Below are 22,214 nucleotides of genomic sequence, written 5' to 3'. Positions count from 1 at the left end.
TGTTCCTGCTCTCTATACATCTGGCTCTCTGGCAGTTAAAACAAAGTACTGTTCATTAAATATGCTTTTTTGGATATGAACAGCTGTTTGCCCACATTGCAGTGGATGGGTCAAAATGCTTTAAGAAAAGCTGTGTCAATTTTGATAATTATTTTTACCATTTGGTCATGAATGTGAGGCCTATTTTCACACTGTAAAACCTTCGGTTCAACTGTGTGACTGTCTGCAATTCCCATCCGCCATAAAACTGCACATACAAAAAAAGTCAATTGTTTTATTTTGCCTTGGGCATTGAAACTATGAAACTAACTACTATGTATATCTTATGAATGGCATTAAATAAGTAAATAATTGTGTTTCATAACACCCACATATCAGCGTTTGATAATTATGCTTCTCTAAGAATAATTATTCTTTTTCGTGTTAGTTTAATACATATAGTTTTATTTGCTGTATTTATGTTAGAGGTATGTGTGATTGGAGTTCATACAGTTTAATTAAAACACAATCTTGCTCAAAATGTATCATTCTCAGCCTTGAAATACAATAGACCTCAATCAAAGTTGAGTTGTTGTAAACCTTCACTGTTAGACAGAGTGACTCTGCATACCCCTCCCCCACGTATTAGTGCACTGAGACTTTCTGCAGGATGGCGCCCACACTTTGATCAAGCAATTAAGAGCGCTCAGGCTCCAGGACGCCATGCGCACTGCGCATGAACAAAGTTTTTTTTGCAGCCCCCCCCCCCCCCCCCCCCCCCCCCCCCCCCCCCAGGACACTCTTACAGTGCGTGTTCATCAATTTAATAAACTGCGAGCGCACAACCAGCCCATCAGCCCAAAGGAGTGAACGAATAAGATTTCGGAATTAAATCAGGTAAGGAATTCAAGTTTTGAATATTTTTCTTACAAATGTGTCATTCTAAGAAATTACTACAGGATTCGAACTTTCGTGTTTTATCAGAATGAGAGTGAAAGCGTCGTCATGTTAATTGAGCAGAGAATAAAATGAAGCTAGACTATTGGGTAGTAATAGTGTAATACGTATTGAGTGAGAAGCACGTAGCAACGTAAATCGAAACTTAAGTCCGGTCAGTATTTCAGAAGTGCCCATGTGGTCCCAATCGTTGTCGCGTCGGGCCAGCCAATAGAACGTAATTTAAACAACACATTAATGTAGCACAAGCGAAAAAAACGCACAGCCAAATTTGGAAGCACGATAAAAAACAAATGGCACACAATAAAAACAAAAGCACAGCTACGGTGATACCAAATGACATTTGATTTATTTACTTTGACCACCCCTGGTCACGTGTAGAGGATTTCATTGTATTATGAGTTTTTTTTTAAATACCACGTGAAGGAGCGTTATTTGTTAGATCACATGATTCACGTTGAATGCAAATGATAACCCATTTGAGCTGTACTGATGACTTTTTTTAATCCCACCGCCTGAATTTTTTAGGTTATCAAAATATCTTATATTATTTTGGATAAGGACTTGGAGAAAAACATCAAGAAAATGACTACCCAGGTATGTTTCAGGACAATTTGGCACACTTCACTTTTCATTGGAATTGATAGTTTAGTGTAAATTAAATGCGTTATCAATTTGAACGTGACCATCATTCTTATTTTGTTTGTGTTCCGTTAACTGACATTGTTTTTCTTTAGCACCTGAATATTAATCTATTTACTTTTATTGCATTAGGCCCAGCAAGATGATGTCAACACAGCAATTCAGGTACATTTCAGTATTACTATTTTGTTGCACACTTCCATTTAATGTGTATCTACTGTGTATCTAAGTAAATATATGTATGTGTGCGTATGCACTGATTATATACAGCTATGGAAAAAAATTGAGCTCCATTGTTTCTTTAGTTTTTTTACTCGTTGTAAATGCTTCATACAATAAAGGAATGTTTTCTTGGACCAAAATATTAACGACAACAAAAACAATTCAAAATACTTGAACACATGCACTATTGGATGAATTTCAAAGTTTTTCTAATGACAAAAATCACTCCATACATTCTTAACAATAGCTATGACGTTTTACTGTAAAAAATAGTGTATTTGAGTATTCCATAATACCTTTTATTTCAGTGATTCACTTAATACACTTTTTGTAGCACCAGACATGAAAATGAAAATGAACATAAAGAAAACATGGTGGTGTCAAATTTTCTTCCATGGCTATATGCGCCTGTGGTTACAGCCAAAGACAGTGTCTTACCATCTATGTAATGTAACGTTGCAAAAACACAACGTAAAATACAAATCAATTTCCAGAACACAAAGTACTTTGGACAAATTACTATATTGCGACCCCTTATCAACACAACGGTTATATGGATCAACAAAAGCTCTGCATTTAGGCTGAAAAAACTTATATTAGGTGAGATGCATATTGTCTACAGTATATGTTTGTTTAGCTTTTCGTTCTTTTCTGGCATCTTTTTAATGATAAATTGCAGTTGTGGCACTCTATTGGCCAGACAGAAATGAACATACGCTTTAATTAAAAACAAGACATAATACGCTGAAAGAGTTAAAATAAATATTGTAATTATATACAGAAATTGCCGATTAATAAATCTATGAAAATATTGGCCTGGGTACAGCTCACATGGAAAATTGTTTCCTCCGCAATCCATACCAGCCATCATTGTTATTTGTTTGCCGAATACTTGGAAATCAGTCTCTTATTGTGACGCAGCTAATTCGCTAAATGTGTAGTGGCAACTAACTACCATGGAGGACTTGTTAATATATACACGATTAATATTTTATCCCACAGGCAGTCCTCATTATGACCTATCTCATCGTATAAACATAAATCAGTACTACTTAGTAGTATTATTTGCAATGGTATTTTCTGATCTTTTTACTTTTTTATATTTATAACAGATGGACAATCCCACTGAAGAGAGCGATTTTTCTGACTTGGACAGTCATTCTGGATCAGATGTGGAATACAAACCTACCTATACATCATCCACTGATTCGAGTGTTGATGAAGAGATATCCCTTCCAAAGGTCAAAAATATGCCCTGTCATGACACATACAATGAAGACTCTACAAGTCAACAGACATATGAAGCAGACCAGCGTAGAGTCACGTCTGCAATTAGAAAACAAAGTAACCCATTAACCTATGTTCAAAGAAAAAACAAAAAACAAAAGATGAGCAAAGAAGATCCATCTGTAACCATAAAAACGTGTTCAAGAAAAGAAGGCAAACGTGTTTGGGACAAAAGGCATTATTGTTTCTACTGTGGCCAATCAAATTTGAAGATGGCAAGACATTTAGAAAGGAAACATATGGAATTTAAAGAAGTTGCTTTCGCGTTCAGCTTTCCATCAGGATCCAAAAAAAGAAAGTCCCTATTGGAACAGCTTCGGAACAAGGGAGACTTCAAACATAACAGCACGGTTCTAAAAGATGGACAAGGGGAACTTGTCACATGGAAGCAGCCAACCGATGCCGCCTCCACCGATGATTATTTGCCCTGCCCATCATGTTATGGGTTGTTTTTAAAAAAATGTCTGTGGAAACATCATTCAATATGTAGAGCAAGAGAGCTATGCAAAGACGACAAGCGAAGGAAAGGAAAGAGGGTCCAAAATATTGCTGCCAGTCTCCTCCCAACAGCCGCATCATCAGAGGGATATGAAACAATTATCAATAACATGAGACAAGATCCTGTATCGTTTCACATACGAAAGGATTTCCTAATTTGCAAGTATGGCGAATCACTGTATTCCAAACATGGCTGTGTCAAGTCCAAGCACCAGTACATTGCGCAACGAATGAGGGAATTGGGACGGTTCATGCTTATTGCTAAAAAAATGGATAAGACCATCGCGGGTCTGCAGGATTTGTGTACGCCTTTGAAGTTTAATACTGTTATAAATGTCGCAAAGAAACTCACTGCGTTCAGTCCAGGGAAAAATGAATATGGGAAACCCTCCACAGCTCTTAAATTAGGATTTTGTTTGAAAGGAGCAGTGGAAGTCCTTATTGGACAGACTCTGATGGAGGATGACGACCTGGCAGAGAGAAAGGCAAAAAAATTTCTGGAACTCCTCGAAAAAAACTGGAAAAACCATGTATCAGTCAGTGCTCATCAAACAATAGATGAAAAAAGATGGAATAAACAAGATGATATTCCTCTTACCAAGGATGTCATCACACTCAGGGACCACCTTAGAGTGGTTGAAGAGGAGGCAAAGGCTGAATTGACCCAAGGGATGAGTTTAAGTGCTTTTCGTAAATTGAATGAATCTGTTCTGGCACAAATGATTGTTTTTAACAAGCGGCGTGAAGGGGAAGCATCACGTTTGACTCTCGAGACCTACCAGAATGCCAGCACAAATCCAGTCAATCAGGACATTTTTGAAACACTTTCACCATTGGAAAAAGAGTTAAGCAAGCTCTTAACTCGCATTGAAGTCCGGGGCAAAAGGGGCAGAAAGGTCCCAGTGTTTTTTACAGAAAGAATGAAGGAGTCCATCAACGTTTTAATTCAAAGGCGACAAGATGCAGGGATACCTGCTGAGAATCCCTATCTTTTTGCAAGACCAGGTGCAATAACAAATATCCGGGGATGTGACTGTCTGCGCAAATTTGCGAAAGAAAGCAACGCAGAAAACCCTCAATTCCTAAGGTCTACCAAACTGAGGAAACAGGTTGCGACACTGTGTCAGCTGTTGGATCTTAGTGAACAGGAATTGGAACAAGTCGCAAGGTTCATGGGACACGACATCAGAGTGCACCGAGATTTTTACAGACAGACTGATAAAACTTTTCAAATTGCAAAAATCAGCAAGCTGCTTTTTGCAATGGAGCAAGGCACTGGAACACTTAGTGGAAAGAATCTTGACACCATTAAATTATCTTTTTCTGGTAAGCATTCACTGAAATGTCATCATATTTAAAAAAAATCATTTTGAGACTGGCATAAAGAAAAACCTGATTGTTACTTCTATACCTTCTTTCTTTCTTTTCTGCACAGATGATATACCCAAAGCAGGCTCTAGTAGCACCAAACCGAGAGGGAAAAGAAAGGCAAATGTGGATGAAGGTAAATTGTAAGATTAATAAGTATACTTTACACTAACTTTCAATCTTATTTTCTGCAAAGATGATATCCCCAAAACAGGCTCAAGCAGCACAAATTCAGGGGAAAAAAGAAATGAAAATGTGGATGAAGGTAAATTGTAAGATTAATAAATCTGCCCTGGTTAGGACTAATTTTCAATCTTTTTCTTTTCTGCACAGATTATATCCCCAAAGCAGGCTCTAGCAGAATCAAACCGTGGGGGAAAAGAAAAGAAAATGTCATTGAAGGTAAAATTGTAGGATGAATAAGTATGCTACTACTGTGTCTGCAGGCATCATTAGATTCTGATTTAAGAGTCAGCTTTCTGTGGCTGGGGGCGATGAACGGACATCCCAAGGGTTCGAATATCTCCTCTTTTTTTTTCACGGCCGTTGTCATGAAGTATGAGGTATCATGTAGTTCTCTTGGTCAACAAGAATGGGCCAGAGGTGAGGGAGCATTTGCTGACATATGGGGTCTGCAGGCTAAAAAAAAATACGACTGAGGAAGTTGTGATGAGATTGAAATCATAAGTAGCACAATACTCACCACACTTGACAGAATAACAATTTGTTCATTATTATTTAAAAACTTAGTGTTGATCGAACAGGTATATACAGTGATACCCTGGCTTACGAACTTAATTGGTTCCCAGACAGTGTGGAAGGCAAAAAGTTTGTATCCCAAAAATAATTTCCCAGAGGAAACCCTTAAAATGGGAATAACCCGTTCCCAGGTCCTCATAAAACATAATTTTCTACTTTCTAATTTTCTAAGCCTTAAAACTACACAAAATATACATTATTTTATGGATAATAAATGTGCTACGGTCTTATAATTAAAAAAATTAACTGTACTGTATAATAAAGTGGTTTTATTGACCTTTGTGATGGCTTGATGGAATGAAGTGGCCAGTTTCATCAGCATGAAACACTTGATGAGGAACGTAACCTTCTTCTTTCACCATCTTGAGGAATGATCCCTTGTAGGTGCTTTCTCTGTGATAATTGTATCTAGTTCTTCATGGGCTCGTTCGCGAACGACACATCACTCATTGAGGCAGCTCCGTGTACAAAAAAGTTTGTATGCCAAGGTAAAGTTCGTATGCCAAGGTAAAAGTTTCAAAAATGTAACGTTCGTAAACCGAATATAGAAAATGTCTTTGGTTTATTTCAAATGGTTTTGTATACTTTGGCAATCTAGTTAAATCAGGCCCTATCAATTTTAGAATTTGACCCCTTTTCAGACACAAGGGGGCCACTTTTTTAATTTCCCAGATGCATCCCTGTAGAATTCCAAATGATTCCTTTTGAAATGGCTCCCTGTCCCACCATAACAAGTGCAAGGTGTCATTTTGCTTGTTTTACTTTAAGGTGACGTGACAAAAAAACGAGCAAAGCGCTGTCATGGCAAACGGAAAAGAACTTCTGACTCAGATGGTAAACTGGAAGCTTTTTTTGGCTATTAGTCTTACCTTGAGGTATTGGTTCGCACTAACTTTTAATTTTGGATCCAGAAATATTTTTTTCTCTCCATAATTTAACAAGTTAAAATGCATGCACCGTATTTGCCCATGAGTGTCAAATTAGCAATGTCTCCTTTCTTTGTAGATTTGAGTCCAAGAAAAAAAATTGCTTCCAAAGAGCATGAAAATTCAAAGTCAGAGAAAAAGAAAGGTAAGTCTATTTATTTTATGTATATAATCCACACTGTAATGCTGCCACAAGTGGTCTTTGTGAGTATCATTAAATTGCAATTGTCATCATATTTAGGCTCTCCCAGAGTAAATTTGAGGAGACCGTGGAGTGAAGAAGAAAAGGCTGCTGTGGAAAAACACATGAAGAGACTGATAAAAGGGCATCAAGTGCCTGGGAAAGAACAGTGTACTGACTGCATTAAGAAAGAGCCGCAGACTTTGGCTCAAAGATCCTGGAAAGACATAAAGAACTTTGTCCACAACAAAATTGTGACACTCAAAAGAAGATCCACTTCTCGGGTTCTTCAGTTTTAATGATACAACAAATTTGTTTTGATGTGCATGCCTTTTTCTTCACAAATATGCACTTTAGTACATGTTCTAGTTTCTTACAAGAGTATTTAATTTTGTATTATATTCCCTTTTACTGTTGTTAAAAATGTTTTGCTTCAGGACAGATTTCATGTTGACATCATGTTAAAATAAAGTTTTAGTTTATTTGATTTGGTTATGGAAATTCATTGAGCAAAAGCATGGGTCACTTTACCAAAGTAGTTATGATACAGCAATCGACCAGACCAGCTTCCGGTTGATATGAACATATAAATAAGGAATTCCATTTATTTTAAGTTAAAACTATCAAGTTATTCATTAAACAGTCTCTCTCTCTCTCTCTCTCTCTCTCTCTCTCTCTCTCTCTCTCTCTCTCTCTCTCTCTCTCTCTCTCTCTCTCTCTCTCTCTCTCTCTCTCTCTCTCTCTCTCTCTCTGTATATATATATATATATATATATATATATATAGTCTATATATATATATATATATATATATATATATATATATCGATACTATTTCTATGCACGCACTGAGAAAATTACACACAAACAGGGTCGGATATATCGATAGTCCCGGTTATATCGATATTTTTTCGGACTCCCTTGAATATTGATATAACGAGACTTTACTGTATATATATACACACAATTAAAATACAAAATGTCTGCCGTGTAATTGTAGGTGATAATGAGAGGTAAAAGTTGATACAAAAAGTGGTTTGAAAACTCAACTGAATCAACCAAACAAAAAAATTAAATAAATAAAACGATGTTTCGAACATAATTCACTATATGAGTGAGGTCCCGGGATTTACCCATTCGGACCTCACTTGTCTAGTGATTCCACTCTCAAGTCCACTTCTTATTGCTTTGTTTTTTAAACAAGTTGAAGTGGGAAATGCAGTTAGGGGGACATCTAGTGTTCAAATATAACACTGGTTCTTCTCTAAACTTATCAGAAAGGGTGGTCCTCACTCCTGATGTGGAGTTACCCGGACCTCACAAAGTCGTTCAAACAGGAATGCGTGTGTGTGTGTGTGTGTGTGTGTGTGTGTGTGTGTGTGTGTGTGTGTGTGTGTGTGTGTGCGCGCGCGCACGCGCGCACGCGTGTTCAGTTGATGAAGAAAGGCATACTTCCAGGCAAAAAAGTAATCGTCCAGAATGAGTCAGTTGTACAGTACGGGTTTTATAGTAGTGATAATGTGTATATGAAGTGAGCATTGGTTTGTAGGGTATATATTAGTAGGTCTCTGTATATAATAAAGAGGTAATTTACATATGTACTACGCTGGGAATTTGTACTGCATGTATAGTGTCACAGTTTTAGTAGTAGTCTGTCCAGTATGCGGCACCATAGTCTTTTGTACGATGTATATACTATATAGGTATTTTTTAGTGTGTATGCAGTGTTGTTGTGTTTTATACTATTGTATATATATTCTTCTTGTTCTTTTCCTTTCGGCTTTTCACCTCAGGGGTCGCCACAGCGAATCAATGTCCTCCATCTATCCCGGTTTTGTGCATCCTCTTCTTGCACACCAGCTACCTTCATGTCCTCTTTGACCACATCCATAAACCTCCTCTTCGGTCTTCCTCTCGGTCTCCTGCCTGGCTGTTCAAGACTCAGCATCCTTCTCCCGATATAGTCACTCTCTCTCCTCTGGACATGTCCAAACCATCTCTATTGTATATATATTATACTCGAGTATTTGTTTGTTGTGTGTATATCGTTCACGAGTAAGTGGCTGAAGGAGTAGGAGTAAATCAGTACAAAGTTTTACGATCTAATTAATACTTTTGAATATTGTCTGCTAGTAGTTTGTCCTTTAAAAGAGTAGTTAACGTTTTATATAATGTCGGATTTGTTTGGGCAGTGAAGTAGTATGACTGAGCAACTGCCTACTAAACTCACCCTCTTACCACACAGCAAATGTCTGCAGTGCACACAAAAAAACTAAAATTAAACCTGAGCTGTATTTATATTTTCTTAGTCACCCCATATAAACATTTATTCGGGACATTCGGGAATTAAATTAAAAGTGGTGCATGCGTGATCATTGTTGCAGATAAACATTGTTCCCTGGCGAAGCCATCTCCACGATTCGATGCATTGTTGTGCAATCAGCTCATAACTGATCCAGAAAGGTAGAGAAGACCAGCATTTTACCATTTCAGCCCCTTGCGAGCCATTATTTTTTTAATGGCAGACCAGGACTTCACATGACCCCACGGTGCCCTCTCTGGGTCTATGAAAGAGAATTTTATTTCTGCCTCTGAGTGACAGTTTATATGCCGTCACTTAAACATGAACTGGACGTTAGACGGCTCTTCAAGCAGCAGAAGATCAAGAAAGCTGCGGGACCTGACAGAGTGTCCCCCTCCTGCCTGAAAATCTGCACTGACCAGCTGGCTCCGGTCTTCACACAAATCTTCAACAGATCCCTGGAGCAGTCTGCTTCAAACAGTCTACTATCGTCCCAGTTCCAAAGAAACCAGCACCCTCGGGATTGAACGACTATAGACCTGTTGCTCTGACGTCTGTGGTCATGAAGTCCTTTGAACGCCTCGTGCTGAACCACCTAAAGAACATCACCGGACCTCTGCTAGATTCTCTTCAGTTTGCCTACCAGGCAAACAGGTCTGTGGAGGATGCAGTCAACATCGGACTGCACCACATCCTCGACCACCTTGACAACACAGGAACCTACGCAAGGATCCTGTTTGTGGACTACAGCTCTGCGTTCAATACCATCATCCCAGAACTCCTCATCCCCAAACTTCTCCAGCTTGGTGTGTCCCCTACGATCTGCCAGTGGACCCTCAGCTTCCTGACAGGACGGACACAACAAGTCAGACTGGGAAATATATCATCCACAACACGAACCACGAGCACTGGAGCCCCGCAGGGATGCATCCTCTCTCCATTGCTCTTCTCTCTCTACACGAACGACTGCGCCTCAACGCACCCAGCTGTCAAATTCATAAAGTTCGCAGACGACACCACAGTCATCGGTCTCATCAAAGACGGCGACGAGTCTGCGTACCGACAACAAGTGGAGCAGCTGGAGCTCTGGTGCAGCCGTCACAACCTGGAGCTGAACACGCTCAAGACAGTTGAGATGATCGTGGACTTCAGGAAACATCCATCACCACAGCTACCCCTCACACTATCCAACTGCCTTGTGTCAACCGTTGAGACCTTCAAGTTCCTGGGAATCACAGTCTCCCAGGACATGAAGTGGAAGGTCAACACCAACTCTATCCTGAAAAAGGTCCAACAGAGAATGTACTTCCTGAGGCTGCTAAAGAAGCATGGCCTGCCACAGGAGGTGCTGCAACATTTCTACACGGCTGTCATCGAATCCATCCTGTGTTCTTCCATCACCGTTTGGTTCGGGGCCGCCACAAAAATGGACAAAATCCGACTTCAACGGACAGTTAGGACGGCGGAAAAAAATCATTGGCACCGCCCTACCCACTCTCGAGGACTTGCACACTGCAAGAATCCAAACTAGGGCGCGGAAAATCCTACTGGACCCTCCACACCCTGCCCACCACCTTTTCCAGCTACTCCCCTCAGGCAGGCGCTACCGATCCATGCACACCAAATCCAGCAGACATTTAAACAGCTTCTTCCCCCAAGCCATTAAATCTTTGAACTCTTTGAACTCTTTCAACAGTAACCAAAATGGAACTGTATAGTGCCACTTAGCAGTTTTTTTGACGACGATACTAGTGCAGCGTGTTCTACCAGAAACAAATTCCTTGTGTGTTCTACATACTTGGCAATAAAGATGATTCTGATTCTGATTCTGATGAAATTAGACACAATGCACCGCTAAGGCAAAGGCAAACGCAAAGGCTAACTCAAAGGCTAACCTCAATATAAAATCCCAGGTGAAAGGTGAAACACTTCTTCTCTTTCATCTAGAACTGCTTCAAACAACAGACTATGAATGAAAGGTAGTAAAAATCGACTGACTGATGTTATATGTTGTGTTTATCATTTCACTTTATGTTAACGGGTGTTGTTCGAGTGTGGTAAGTATCGGCAAACAAAGATGTCTGACCCAAGTAGGTCAACAGTCTGCGAGTGTGTGGTGCTGACAGTGCTTTGTGGCGGCCTAAACTGAGGCGGATCTTTCGTAGCAAAGATACACATAGCAGTGACTTGATGGGCCACCATGCTCAGAACATTGTCATACATCCTCCCACCAAGGAAGTCCCCCAAATCCACAGTGGAATCAACTCAACCCAGAGAATACTCTACCCATTATGTTGAAGCAAAGGTCAGCGTTCAGAAATTTGGATGTTCACTGATTTTTTTTTTTTACCTTAAATCCATTATTTGATGACCCCCCCTAACTCCCCCCCACCCCACCCCGTCTTCCTCATCTTTTTTAACAATGTTATTTTAATTCTTCACATCATTTCATTTCCTTATTTTGGAGCGTAATGTGTTTAAAGAGGAAATATGCACTTTCATTTAATGGGAACTTAACTGAACAACAAGAGCCCAAATATGTGGTTGTCAAGGAAGTGGAACAACAACAAAAACAATGTTATTATTATTTTTTAAATAACAACAAATGCTTGACAGTGAGACCTGTTCCTAGCCTGACAGCGGAAGCTCCTCCACCTTCTATTGACAGTCCAAGTGTACCTAATGCTGTGTCTCATCTATCTGCAGATAAGAGAGTGCATGGTCTTGAAGCTTTACAGCTGGGAAAGCCGCTGCCGTATAAGTGCAGCACTTGCATGTGCGCGTGCGTGTGTTTGCATGGGAGCGGCCATGTCTCCTCAGGGCAATAAATCAGCAAGCACTTTCTCTGGTTTTATGGACTTAAAAGCATCTCGTGGATGCGGTTTGGACGAGTCCTCCATGTTATGCAGTGGTAAAATTAGGCATCTGTTGCTCCTTCAACAGTGTGCATCCCAAATAAATTGTGAATTCATAAAAACAGCTGATGTTAAACATTTGTCAACATAGTAGTGAACGACAATGACACCTCATCTGGAGTTTGCAAATCAATAGGAGGACATTGCTCAGCAATCACATTTTACATTTGATAATTTTAATTGAAAGAAAATGAGCTTTTTGCTGAATATGTCTGTGTAAGCTCTCAGTCCTACAGGAGTGGTCCATCAATGAAAAGGTTTCTTCAGCCGTCATCTGTACTTCTTTGAAGGCGTCGGACGTTTCGCTTCTTATCCAAGAAACATCCAACTACCAGCCAACTAAAGTCTTACTGGATGTTTAGGCCCTATATATATATATCCCTACTGTCCAGACATGGCGGTGCCGGACTCTGCTATGATAGGTCCCTGCTCTCAGGTTGGGGGGAGCAGAGGACTACTCCCTGCAGCTGCTCCACTGATAGTTCCTATCGTTCTGACTAACGACTGGCCTGATTGCCCCACTTCAACCGGTATCACTTCATCAGTATTACTAATCCTATGTTGCCTAAGCAAGCTATTGTATGAACGATCCAAATTGAACCTCACCCCACCAAACCGGTTTAATGAAAGATTTAGTTGTTTTATGAAAATCGCTTCTTTTCCTCCCCTTTTTGCTGAATCTTCAATGATTTGCTGTTTTTGTGTTCTTCCGGAAACACCCCAAGATGTAACAAGATGGATTCCAAGTCCTGTCTAAATAACAAAATTATACAGTAATTGATGTCAAAGATTCAAATATTTTTCAAGGAGTCATTTGGCAGAATTTTATTTATTTTTTGCTCTGACTTGTGAGCACAAACTTGAAATAGACACTCTGTATGGTGACAGTGAACCCAACTCAACTAAAATTAATTTGAAGCTATTTAATAACACTCATAGTTAAAAATTTCTTGTCACACTAATAATAAAAAATGGGGGCATCATGTTTGAAGGAACACAGCATTGCTTTATGAAAAAGTCCACTTAGCTTAATGCTAACACACAGTGCAAAATGCTGTTGACATGCTAGCAGTTAGCATCAGTTGTGGTTTTAGAAGCTTTAGTTTTAAACATAAAAGAGTTTTTTTTTGAACAACCAAATTGAGGGGCCTTCAGATTGACTTCGGCTAGCTAAATGCTAGCAGATCATCGAAGATGCAATTGACATTCTAACTGTTTGAGGTTCCATGCTTACGGTTTTGCCATCTTTTAAGATAAGGAGAATTGAACCCAAATGATGAAGGGACACTTTAGATTGATGACATAACAGCAGACCCATATTCTTCATCCTCTACGAAAAATGACTGCCTTTACAGCAACTTGCTGAGTCAGTTAGATTGGTAAAAGAAGTCTATTGTTTTTCAGCTTTGTCAACATAATTGTACATTATTAGACTGCCACCTGGTTGTCCAGGTCAACGTGAATTGGATTGCAGCACTAAATCACTATGTCCAAAGTACATTTATATATATATATATATTGTTATATTATACTATATGATATGATATGATGTACAATATGATATGATATTATTAGTATATTATGTTATTTTTATAATAATAATAATAATAATAATAATAATAATAATAATACATTACATTTTCAGTGCCTTTCAAAGCTCTCAAGGACACTTTACAGTCACAGACAAGCATAGGTACTATAATAAATAAAATATAATCACAAATAGAATGCAATAAATAAAATACAATTATCAATAGAAACAAGAGAGAGAGAGATACACAGAACATGCAATTTTAAATGAGTGGGTTTTGAGATGGGACTTGAAGGTGGGAAGAGAATCGATGATACGAATGTTGGGAGGAAGTGAGTTCCAAAGTTTGGGGGCAGAGCAGCTGAGGGCTCTGTCACCCATCGTGCTGAGACGGGCAGGGGGGGGGGGGGGGGCACAGAGGCGGAGGGATCTGAGGGATCGAGAGGGAATAGAAGTTTGCATGCGCTCCCTGGGCCCCCATGGGTTTACTGCGGATACGCCGGTTTTTCTCACACATTCCCAAATCATGCATGGCAGGTGGATTGGACATTCGAGATTGAGATTGTGGATGGTTTTCCGTCTCTGTGTGCCCTGCGATTGGCTGGCAACCAGTTCAGGATGGCTGCCACTTGCTGCCTGAAGACAGCTGGGATTGGCTTCAGCAGTTCAGAAAATGGATCGATATTATTGTCATCGTCGTAAAACACTAAACTCTAATAACTCAACTGCAGATCACATTTCAAACTTCATTAACTGTAGACCGGAATGGATTTCACTCTTTAGTCACAAAGTCAAAGAAGAGCTGAGTGTGTTCCATCTTGTTGATGGAAGTCTTTGTCGCATGTGGATGCAGACCCAAAAACACCAAGACACACCCTGGTTCTCATTATAACATTTTAAATCAATCAAGTAAAGTTGAACTGGTTGACCATCACAACTCAGAAGTCAAACGGTAATGTATTTTTCATCCTCTTTGGCTCTTAATTGAGCAATGAGTCATGCAGCGGTGGGGAATGTTTTCATGTGTTTATAGTTCCAAGTTTCCAGAACTCTGCACAATCCAAAGATATGTTGATGGGACAATTTAAGATACAGCGATGGCTTGCCGATAACATCTTGCATTATCAAATTACAGTAAAGTCTCGTTATATCGATATCGGTTATAACGATAGTACCGCTTATTACGATATTATTTTCATTTCCCTTGCACATTTCTAGTCTTTTTATGTATAATTAGTACCGTTTAGTACGATACCCGGTTGTTACGATAATCCGGTTATTACGGTGCTCCTTTTCATCCCCCGCCGGCCATTTTTGTTGTTTACATCGATATATCCGTCGCGCCATTGGTCAACTTGGTCACGTGTCTTGTTACGTGAGCAGCTCTCCCGAGCAGACGCCATTTTCAGATGGCTGCTCGTGTGTCTTCAACAATGGACTGTTTTGGATGCCATCAGAGCAATTTCCAAAGCGTGGAGCACGGTGTCCGAAAACACCATCAAGAACTGCTTCCGTCACTGCAAATTTGAAAATCCAGGGTGCAGTGAGGAAACATCTGCAGCTAACGAAGAGGATGACGACAACATTCCTCTTGCAGTGTTGGCTGAAAAGCTAAAAGTCGCCGACATTGCATCGTATGTCGCAGTCGACAAAGACATTGCGACATTCCCAAGCTCATCAGATGCGGATATCGCAGCGGAGGTCAAAGCCAAGTATGCCACAGTAGATTCCCGTGATGATGATGATGCTGATGACGATGAAGAAGAAGCGACTGAATGCACACCTTTTGCAACTTCGACACAAGCGTTGCAAGGGGTTGCGGACACGCGATCTTTCTTTGAATCCGTAGAAAATGCATCCGGTTTTTTAGAAACGTTAAACAAGATGGAAGTGTTCATATTAAAATATAAAAATGGGAAGCAGAAGAAGATTGATGACTTTTTTGAATAGCTTACATACATACTAATTGCAGTGTTATGTACATGTACTGTTACATGAATGCAAGCGTTTTTTGCAACAATGTTTGTTGTTTTGTCTGCTGAAGCGTCATGATTTTGAAAATGACTGTACATTCCATACTGTGCATTAAAGGGCAACCAACATCATTTTTTGTGTTTCTTGAGTCAGTCAAAAAGCTGTTGTAACGTCACAGCTGCGCGCCGGCATTCTATTCAGCCACTCTCGAACGTCACGTAAGTTATGTAAACGTTGCAGTTTTGGTTTTTCATCCATGTACAGTATTTAATTGTGTTGCATCCAGATATCTTTATTGTTTGCAACAATCACTGTTTTTCATATGATTGTACATGCTGGCGTTCGTGGCTTCGTGTGAATAGAACTTGACGATTTAGCATTGGTTGGTTGCATTTTTGAAAGGAAATAGTCATTAAAAAGTGTAAAGACGTTTTTATTTTATGCACAACTTTATTTTTCACTTCACTACTGTACAAAAAACATGTTAGATACGCAATCCATGAACCCAATGATGAAATTAAATGCCATAACAAAGATGCCGCATTTACGCACCCCCCCACCCCCTCACAGGAGCGGATATATCGATAGTCCCGGTTATATCGATATTTTTTCGGATTCCCTTGCGTATCGATATAACGAGACTTTACTGTATTAAGGAAGTGGACTTTGGGGTCAAGTGTGCTTTCTTTTTCTTTATCAGTTCTTAGCTGCTGTTGCCACATGCAGACACACACACACACACACACACACACACACACACACACACACGCACGCACGCACACACACACACACACACACACACACACACACACACACACACACACACACACACACACACACACACTTATGCACTTGACTATGGACTCGAGTGTTACTTTTGATTTCATTTTAACTTTTAATGTATACATTTACTTAATATGTTTTCAGACAAGGTTTGTTTGTTTCAATTTTATACTTTTTTTTAAAAATTATATATATCAAATGTATGTCTCGAACATACAGCAATACGACAATGAATATTGTTAAATTGAACCCTTTAAAGACATGAGGTTTTAGATTAAGTTGGTTTTCATTTACTGTAAAAGTGAAGAAGAGAGAGCTGCATTTCTGCAATTTCTGCAAATCCAATGTTACCTGAAATGGCTTATTTTTTGACTGATACGAAAACCAGACAGGTAAATCATTGCTTTTTATGTGAGGTGTTTGATGATTCACCGTAAAATACAAACCTCTAATAACTCAACTGCAGATCAGATTCCAAACTTCTTTGAGTTTAAATCATCCCTCTGCTGGCAATGTTCACTGAACATGCGTGCGTGCCTTACTGTTTTCGCAGTTGTGCACATAAAGCCTCAACATTTTTTTGGGAGGAAAAGTGTGAAACAACATGCCAGAGTGCACCTTGCATTGTGAAATTGTGTTTCTTTGTGTTCTTCTCGTCCAATGTGAGTGCGTCCAGTAGTAAATTACTTCTCACTGAACTCTTGAAATGTGTTATCCATCGTACCATAAGAGTGAAAGACATCACGATAGAGATCTTCTTCTGATTTTTTACAAGATAAAGTAATTAATGACTACCAATCAGGTCACACGTAAAATTCTTCCTCTAATTAAAGGACTTGTGGAATTCTTGTGTCTTGCATAACCTAAGGGTTACATTTTACTTTTTGCAGTTATTTCCTCCTTCAACAAGTCTGGCCAGTTTACCTCCAGATTTTGACCTGGTGATATGACCCTTTTCAAAATTATACTATGGCAGTCCACTTTTCCTGAGAAATTCATTCTCCATCCTTGTCTCTCAAGTTTCTACTTGGCCCCAATCATCGTACTCTTTAAAAACCAATATAGAGTAAACAAATAGACTTAAATTATACGTATACAACGAAACAATAGCAGTAGAGGACCGCTGGGAACAACTGTTAAGTTTCATGGTTTGGAAGCAAGACAGGAGTGCAGCATGTACCCCCCCTGCAGATCTCAGATGATGTGGGCGTGCCCGCTGAATGCTCTGAAACAATGCACCACTTAACTGTGACCTGCCAACTGTCAATCAAATACAGTTTGGAAAAACAGAAGCCACATCGCCTACCACTTGTCTTATTCCTTCAGAATCAGAATCAGAAAGCCTTTAATAGTCCCACAATGGTGAAATTCCTACTGCAATCCACAGGAGCAAAATTGAAAGGAGTGGGGAGGGGGTTCAAAAAAATAAAACATAGTATTCTATGCACAAATGAAAATGTCAGGAGACTGAAATGTATAATTGCACAATAATGCACACGACTATCTATATATTTGAGTTGAGAAAATATATCTGCTAAAGCCTCTGGTAGCTGAAATATCCCACTGCGTTATCTTGGGACTTTTTCACGTTATGCAAAACAAGGCATTCAGATGTAGTAAAACCAGCCCAAAGCCTTTGAGCACACAGTCATTTGAGTCAGATTTTGGGGCGAAGAAAAAAAATATAAATCCCTCATTGTCCCGTTTGCTCACAATGATGTGAGCCGTACACTCTCACACGTGAAAATTAGCTTTTGGGAGAATTGAGACTAAGTACATGATGTAATTGTACCGGTGTACCGATGATGCAAATGGAGGTGCTCATGTTGTAGGTAGTGGGGGTCATCTCTGGAGGCAGGTGCATGACCCCCATTTCACCATATCTGCCAACATTTAGGAAACGATAGCCCCACAACTGACTACAACATAGCTGTTGGACTTTGTATATTTTCAACAATTATTTTGAATAAAATCGCTACATCTCAACAGTACATTCTTTATGAATTCACTGTAAAATAAGATATAAATTCTTTATTTGACTCAGAATGGAGAAATTCCCAATTTCCACTGGCCAAATTATGAATGGAGTAAAGTACACAAAAAGTATACCAACCAATACAAGGATAGTCACAAAATATTCATCAGGCAATTCAGTTTTGCCTTGCTGAGTGGAATGACACAAAGGGTCACAGAGTGTTTTGTTTGACAATATGAATCAAAAGTGGCCGCCAGTTGGCTCCTGGGCCTGGGGGTGACACAGCTGACAGATTTGTGCGGCGGTAGATGGGTGACTTCATGTTCTTCTGTGTCCTGTCCACTAACGAGCCTTTCCCCGCACCGACATATGAGTGTGACTGGTCCTTGCGGAATTTTCCTCTTTAATTTACATTTTAATTGCAGTTGATGACCTCCTCGGGGGTTGTTCTATTGAGATGGATGACAGCTCCTTTGAGTCCCCTTGCACAAGACTGTACCGCCTCTCCATTTTTCCATTAGCATTGTTCGCCCAAGTACTAGGTGATCAGGTATCACGTTTGGTACTGTAATTTGGCCTTGACAGTCAATTGACTCATGAAAGAATCCAAGCCAGCCGGAGACATGAAGTGTTTGTCATGTTAGAAGTCTAGAATGAGCTTACAAGATCTGAGCATGATTAACCTTACATACTTGATACCTGAAGTATTGATGAGGACATCAATGTCAAAGTTCTCAGGGTTTTGAGACATCACTTTGTTGACAATTTATTCGATGGAGGTTAGATGGGTTAGATGGAGGATACTGATTCTCTGTGGCGACCCCTGAATGGAAAAGCCGAAAGGAAAAGAAGAAAACTGTATTGGGAATTTGTTACTGGGTTATCTGCGATGGTGGTGGGGGAAGGGAAGTTAGGATGCTTAAAGGACAACCAACGGACAAGTTGTGTCCATAATTTGTAAAATCGCTTCAAATGACTTCTACTGAGTGTATTTTACAAAGATTCCGCGTACGTTTTAAGACTCGTGCTGAATATTCCGGAAGTCTTGTTTTTGAGTTGGTGAAGAGTCCTCACCCTACGTCACTGAAGGAACGCCCCTGACAGAGAAAGGACATACCTTGCATCACCTCAATGCATTTTGGGGTACTTTGTTTGGTCTGAAAACTTCGTGTTGATCCGTGTTGATGGCGAAATTAGAAGGAAAACACATAAATAATGCGATGGTGAATCGTGGTATGTTACACCGAGACAACTCTTTGATATTTGTTGAAAAAAATTCCAAACTGCAAAACAAAACTATTTCCAACGGAGCTCTGCCGCCATCTTCTGCAATTTCTGTGACACTACACATCAGTCTTGGGCAATGAAAACAACCAAGAAAACCTTCTTTAATCGATTGCAAACATTTATATTTTCCTCTTCAGAACTATTTGAATCATATTCATAAATGGATGAGTAACAAGAAAGCATATTCTCCGAATCTGAAGCCATTGTTTTGATTCTCGAGCAAGGCATGACGTCTTGCTGTGACTCCACGAACAAGGGGGCGGGACCTTGTGAAACTGGACACTTCCGGTTTCAAATTGAAGTACTTTTTAGACACTTTAAGTCATTTTTATTGGTGTTTTGCAGTTGAATAAAAATATCATACTGTGTATTTCGGGTATTTTAGATGCCATAAAACGGTTTTCTGATGTCAGTTAGGAAACAGAAAAGTGACGTCGCCATTGTTATAAATAAATATGACTTAAAGCACAGGTGTCAAAGTCAAGGCCCGCGGGCCAAATCCGGCCCGCCACATCATTTTTTTCGGCCCGCGAAAGCAAATCAAACTTGTTAAAGTCCATGATGATTGCTATATTATGGACACAACTTGTCCGGAGGCGTCGGTTGTCCTTTAAGGTTCAAACCCTTGTGTTGCGTGCAAGCTATTCGGGACGTTTAATTTGAGCACCTTCGTACAAAGAATGTTGTGGTCTATAAAAGTCAGACCTCACTTGAACCCACGTATCCTAAGCAATTATTCATAGCCCACGAACTGCAACCAAAACCCATGGTTGTGCCACGGGCCAGTTTCACTAAGACTAATATTTTGACACAAAAACAACTAAAAACAAAACTGATGAAAAACCCTAAAAGAATGCTAACCAAGTTTGATAATCTCTGATAGTGCATTCTGCACTTATTTGAAAATATCATCTGGGCAGCGGAGAGATGCTGAACGCAAAAAGTGACACAAGTCACTTTAAGGAGACTGAGTACTGTCGAATTATTGACCGATTATATCATGTGCATGTGCTCTCTCTCTCAGGGGAGTTTGATTCAATTACCCTCCTACGGAGCACTTTACTGTCTCCTTCCCACAAAAATAAATGAATAGGTTGCTCTTTTTTGTTCTTTTTCCATGGTTACGTCTCAGGGAAGAGGGATATGGTGGGAACAAATTTCGCCCTGGGAATAATCATTGATGTAGTTTAGCAAAAGCCTAATAACTTCAAATGGCAGGCTGTGTCTTTTTAGGCATGATTTCTTTTTTGTGCATCTACTTGTTATAAAAATGTCTCCCAAATTTTAGGTATTTACTGTAAGTGAAAACTGATTTCAGCAGACTGACTTTTTTGACATTTAATTTTTAAGTACTGGTGACCACTGATCTTAAAGTGGTCACTTCAAGACAAAATGGCAGACTTTCTGTGGCTTTAAAGGCATGGCTCCTTGATTTATGAGCTTGCAGAGTGCTTAGAGTTTCATGTTTTTGACTCATCAAACTTCATTTCCATGCTGCCTCCTCACGCAATGCATACCTGTCAATTTATACGTTTTCCCCGTAAGTTTTTTTAATCATTTCAAATAATGTACGGCAAACCACAACTTTTATACGGTAAAAAAAAAAAAAAAAAGAGTCTGAACTGCTGGTAGCCAACTACATTGCCGCCGCCAATCGCTACTATTGCCACGGCAAAACAGCAAAAGTAATCCTCATTTGTATTTTTTTTTAATCGCTGTGTGGTCAAATTGATAAAAGCATAACATGCACATGCGCTGCAAGCTGTCTGCATTTTCGCTATTAGCCATGGTTCACAGGTATGCGCAATGACACAAACGCAAATGCTTCATGTTTTAGCGCTGTACCTCATTAAGTATTCAAAACATTTGGTAGCAGTTGGACAAAATCCCTTGGACAGTCTACTTCTCCGAAAATAGTAGCTGATACTGCATAGATGAATTACACGCGACATGAAAAGACAATGGCTCCAAACAGAGCTGGGGTCTGTTTATTCTCTCTGTCATTAAGGCACATTTGAAATAAAATGGCTGCCAATGAAAGGAGACAGTCGAATAAAATCATCATTTCAACAATGTTTGGCTGCCAGCTGGCCTTCGCTTTTAATGTGCAACTCCCGGCTTGTGTTATATTCTGGGAAGAAATTAAGAGCTAATTGATTGGGAATGTGTGTAGACCCAATACTTAACAATAATGCTGATAATAAGTCATCAGTTACAGTCAATATTTAGGCTTCAATCAAAAACATTTTTTTTTGTATGTAAAATTTTTCCTTCAAGTTGTGTCATTTATTAAGGGTTAGCAAACATTCTATTTTCACAGGTCGGAAAGTACTTGGTGTATCAAGTGGACGAAAGGTAGATAAGGAGACATGGTGGTGGAATGGGGAGGTGCAGGAGTGTATTCAGAGAAAGAGGTTAGCAAAGAAGAAGTGGGACACTGAGAGGACGGACAAGAGTGGACAGCAGTACAAGGAGATGCAGCGAACGTTTAAAGTAAAGGTGGCAAAGGCCAAACAAGAGGCTTATGATGACTTGTATGCTAGGCTAGACAGCAAGGAAGGCGAGACTGATCTTTACAGGCTGGCGAAACAGAGAGACAAAGATGGTAATGACTTGCAACAGGTTAGGG

General features: G+C 39.6%; 2 protein-coding genes across 10 annotated transcripts in view; both read left to right on the top strand.

Annotated features, from left to right (window-relative positions):
* Positions 1-22,214, top strand: part of htr4 (5-hydroxytryptamine receptor 4) — an 82,224-nt gene that overhangs the window by 26,289 nt on the left and 33,721 nt on the right. The window lies entirely within an intron of this gene.
* LOC148901579 (uncharacterized) lies at positions 747-7,306 on the top strand. 4 transcript variants are annotated; one of them, XM_088989420.1, is made up of 10 exons: positions 747-876; positions 1,465-1,533; positions 1,711-1,743; positions 2,913-4,911; positions 5,021-5,089; positions 5,150-5,218; positions 5,287-5,355; positions 6,481-6,546; positions 6,718-6,783; positions 6,880-7,306. In XM_088989420.1, the coding sequence occupies exons 2-10, from the start codon at positions 1,522-1,524 to the stop codon at positions 7,116-7,118; spliced, it is 2,622 nt and encodes an 873-aa protein (XP_088845546.1). In that variant the 5' UTR covers positions 747-876; positions 1,465-1,521; the 3' UTR covers positions 7,119-7,306. The 4 variants fall into 4 exon arrangements, 3 of the variants coding, with proteins under 3 accessions (XP_088845546.1, XP_088845548.1, XP_088845547.1); XM_088989422.1 differs by lacking the exon at positions 6,481-6,546; XM_088989421.1 differs by having other exon boundaries at positions 774-1,533.

This window comes from Hippocampus bargibanti, linkage group LG02 (genome assembly GCF_051943395.1).
Source record: "Hippocampus bargibanti isolate YZ-2025 linkage group LG02, ASM5194339v1, whole genome shotgun sequence".
Classification (NCBI taxonomy): domain Eukaryota; kingdom Metazoa; phylum Chordata; class Actinopteri; order Syngnathiformes; family Syngnathidae; genus Hippocampus; species Hippocampus bargibanti.
The sequence above is the reverse complement of the archived record's forward strand: the minus strand, read 5'-3'. Positions and strand labels throughout refer to the sequence as shown.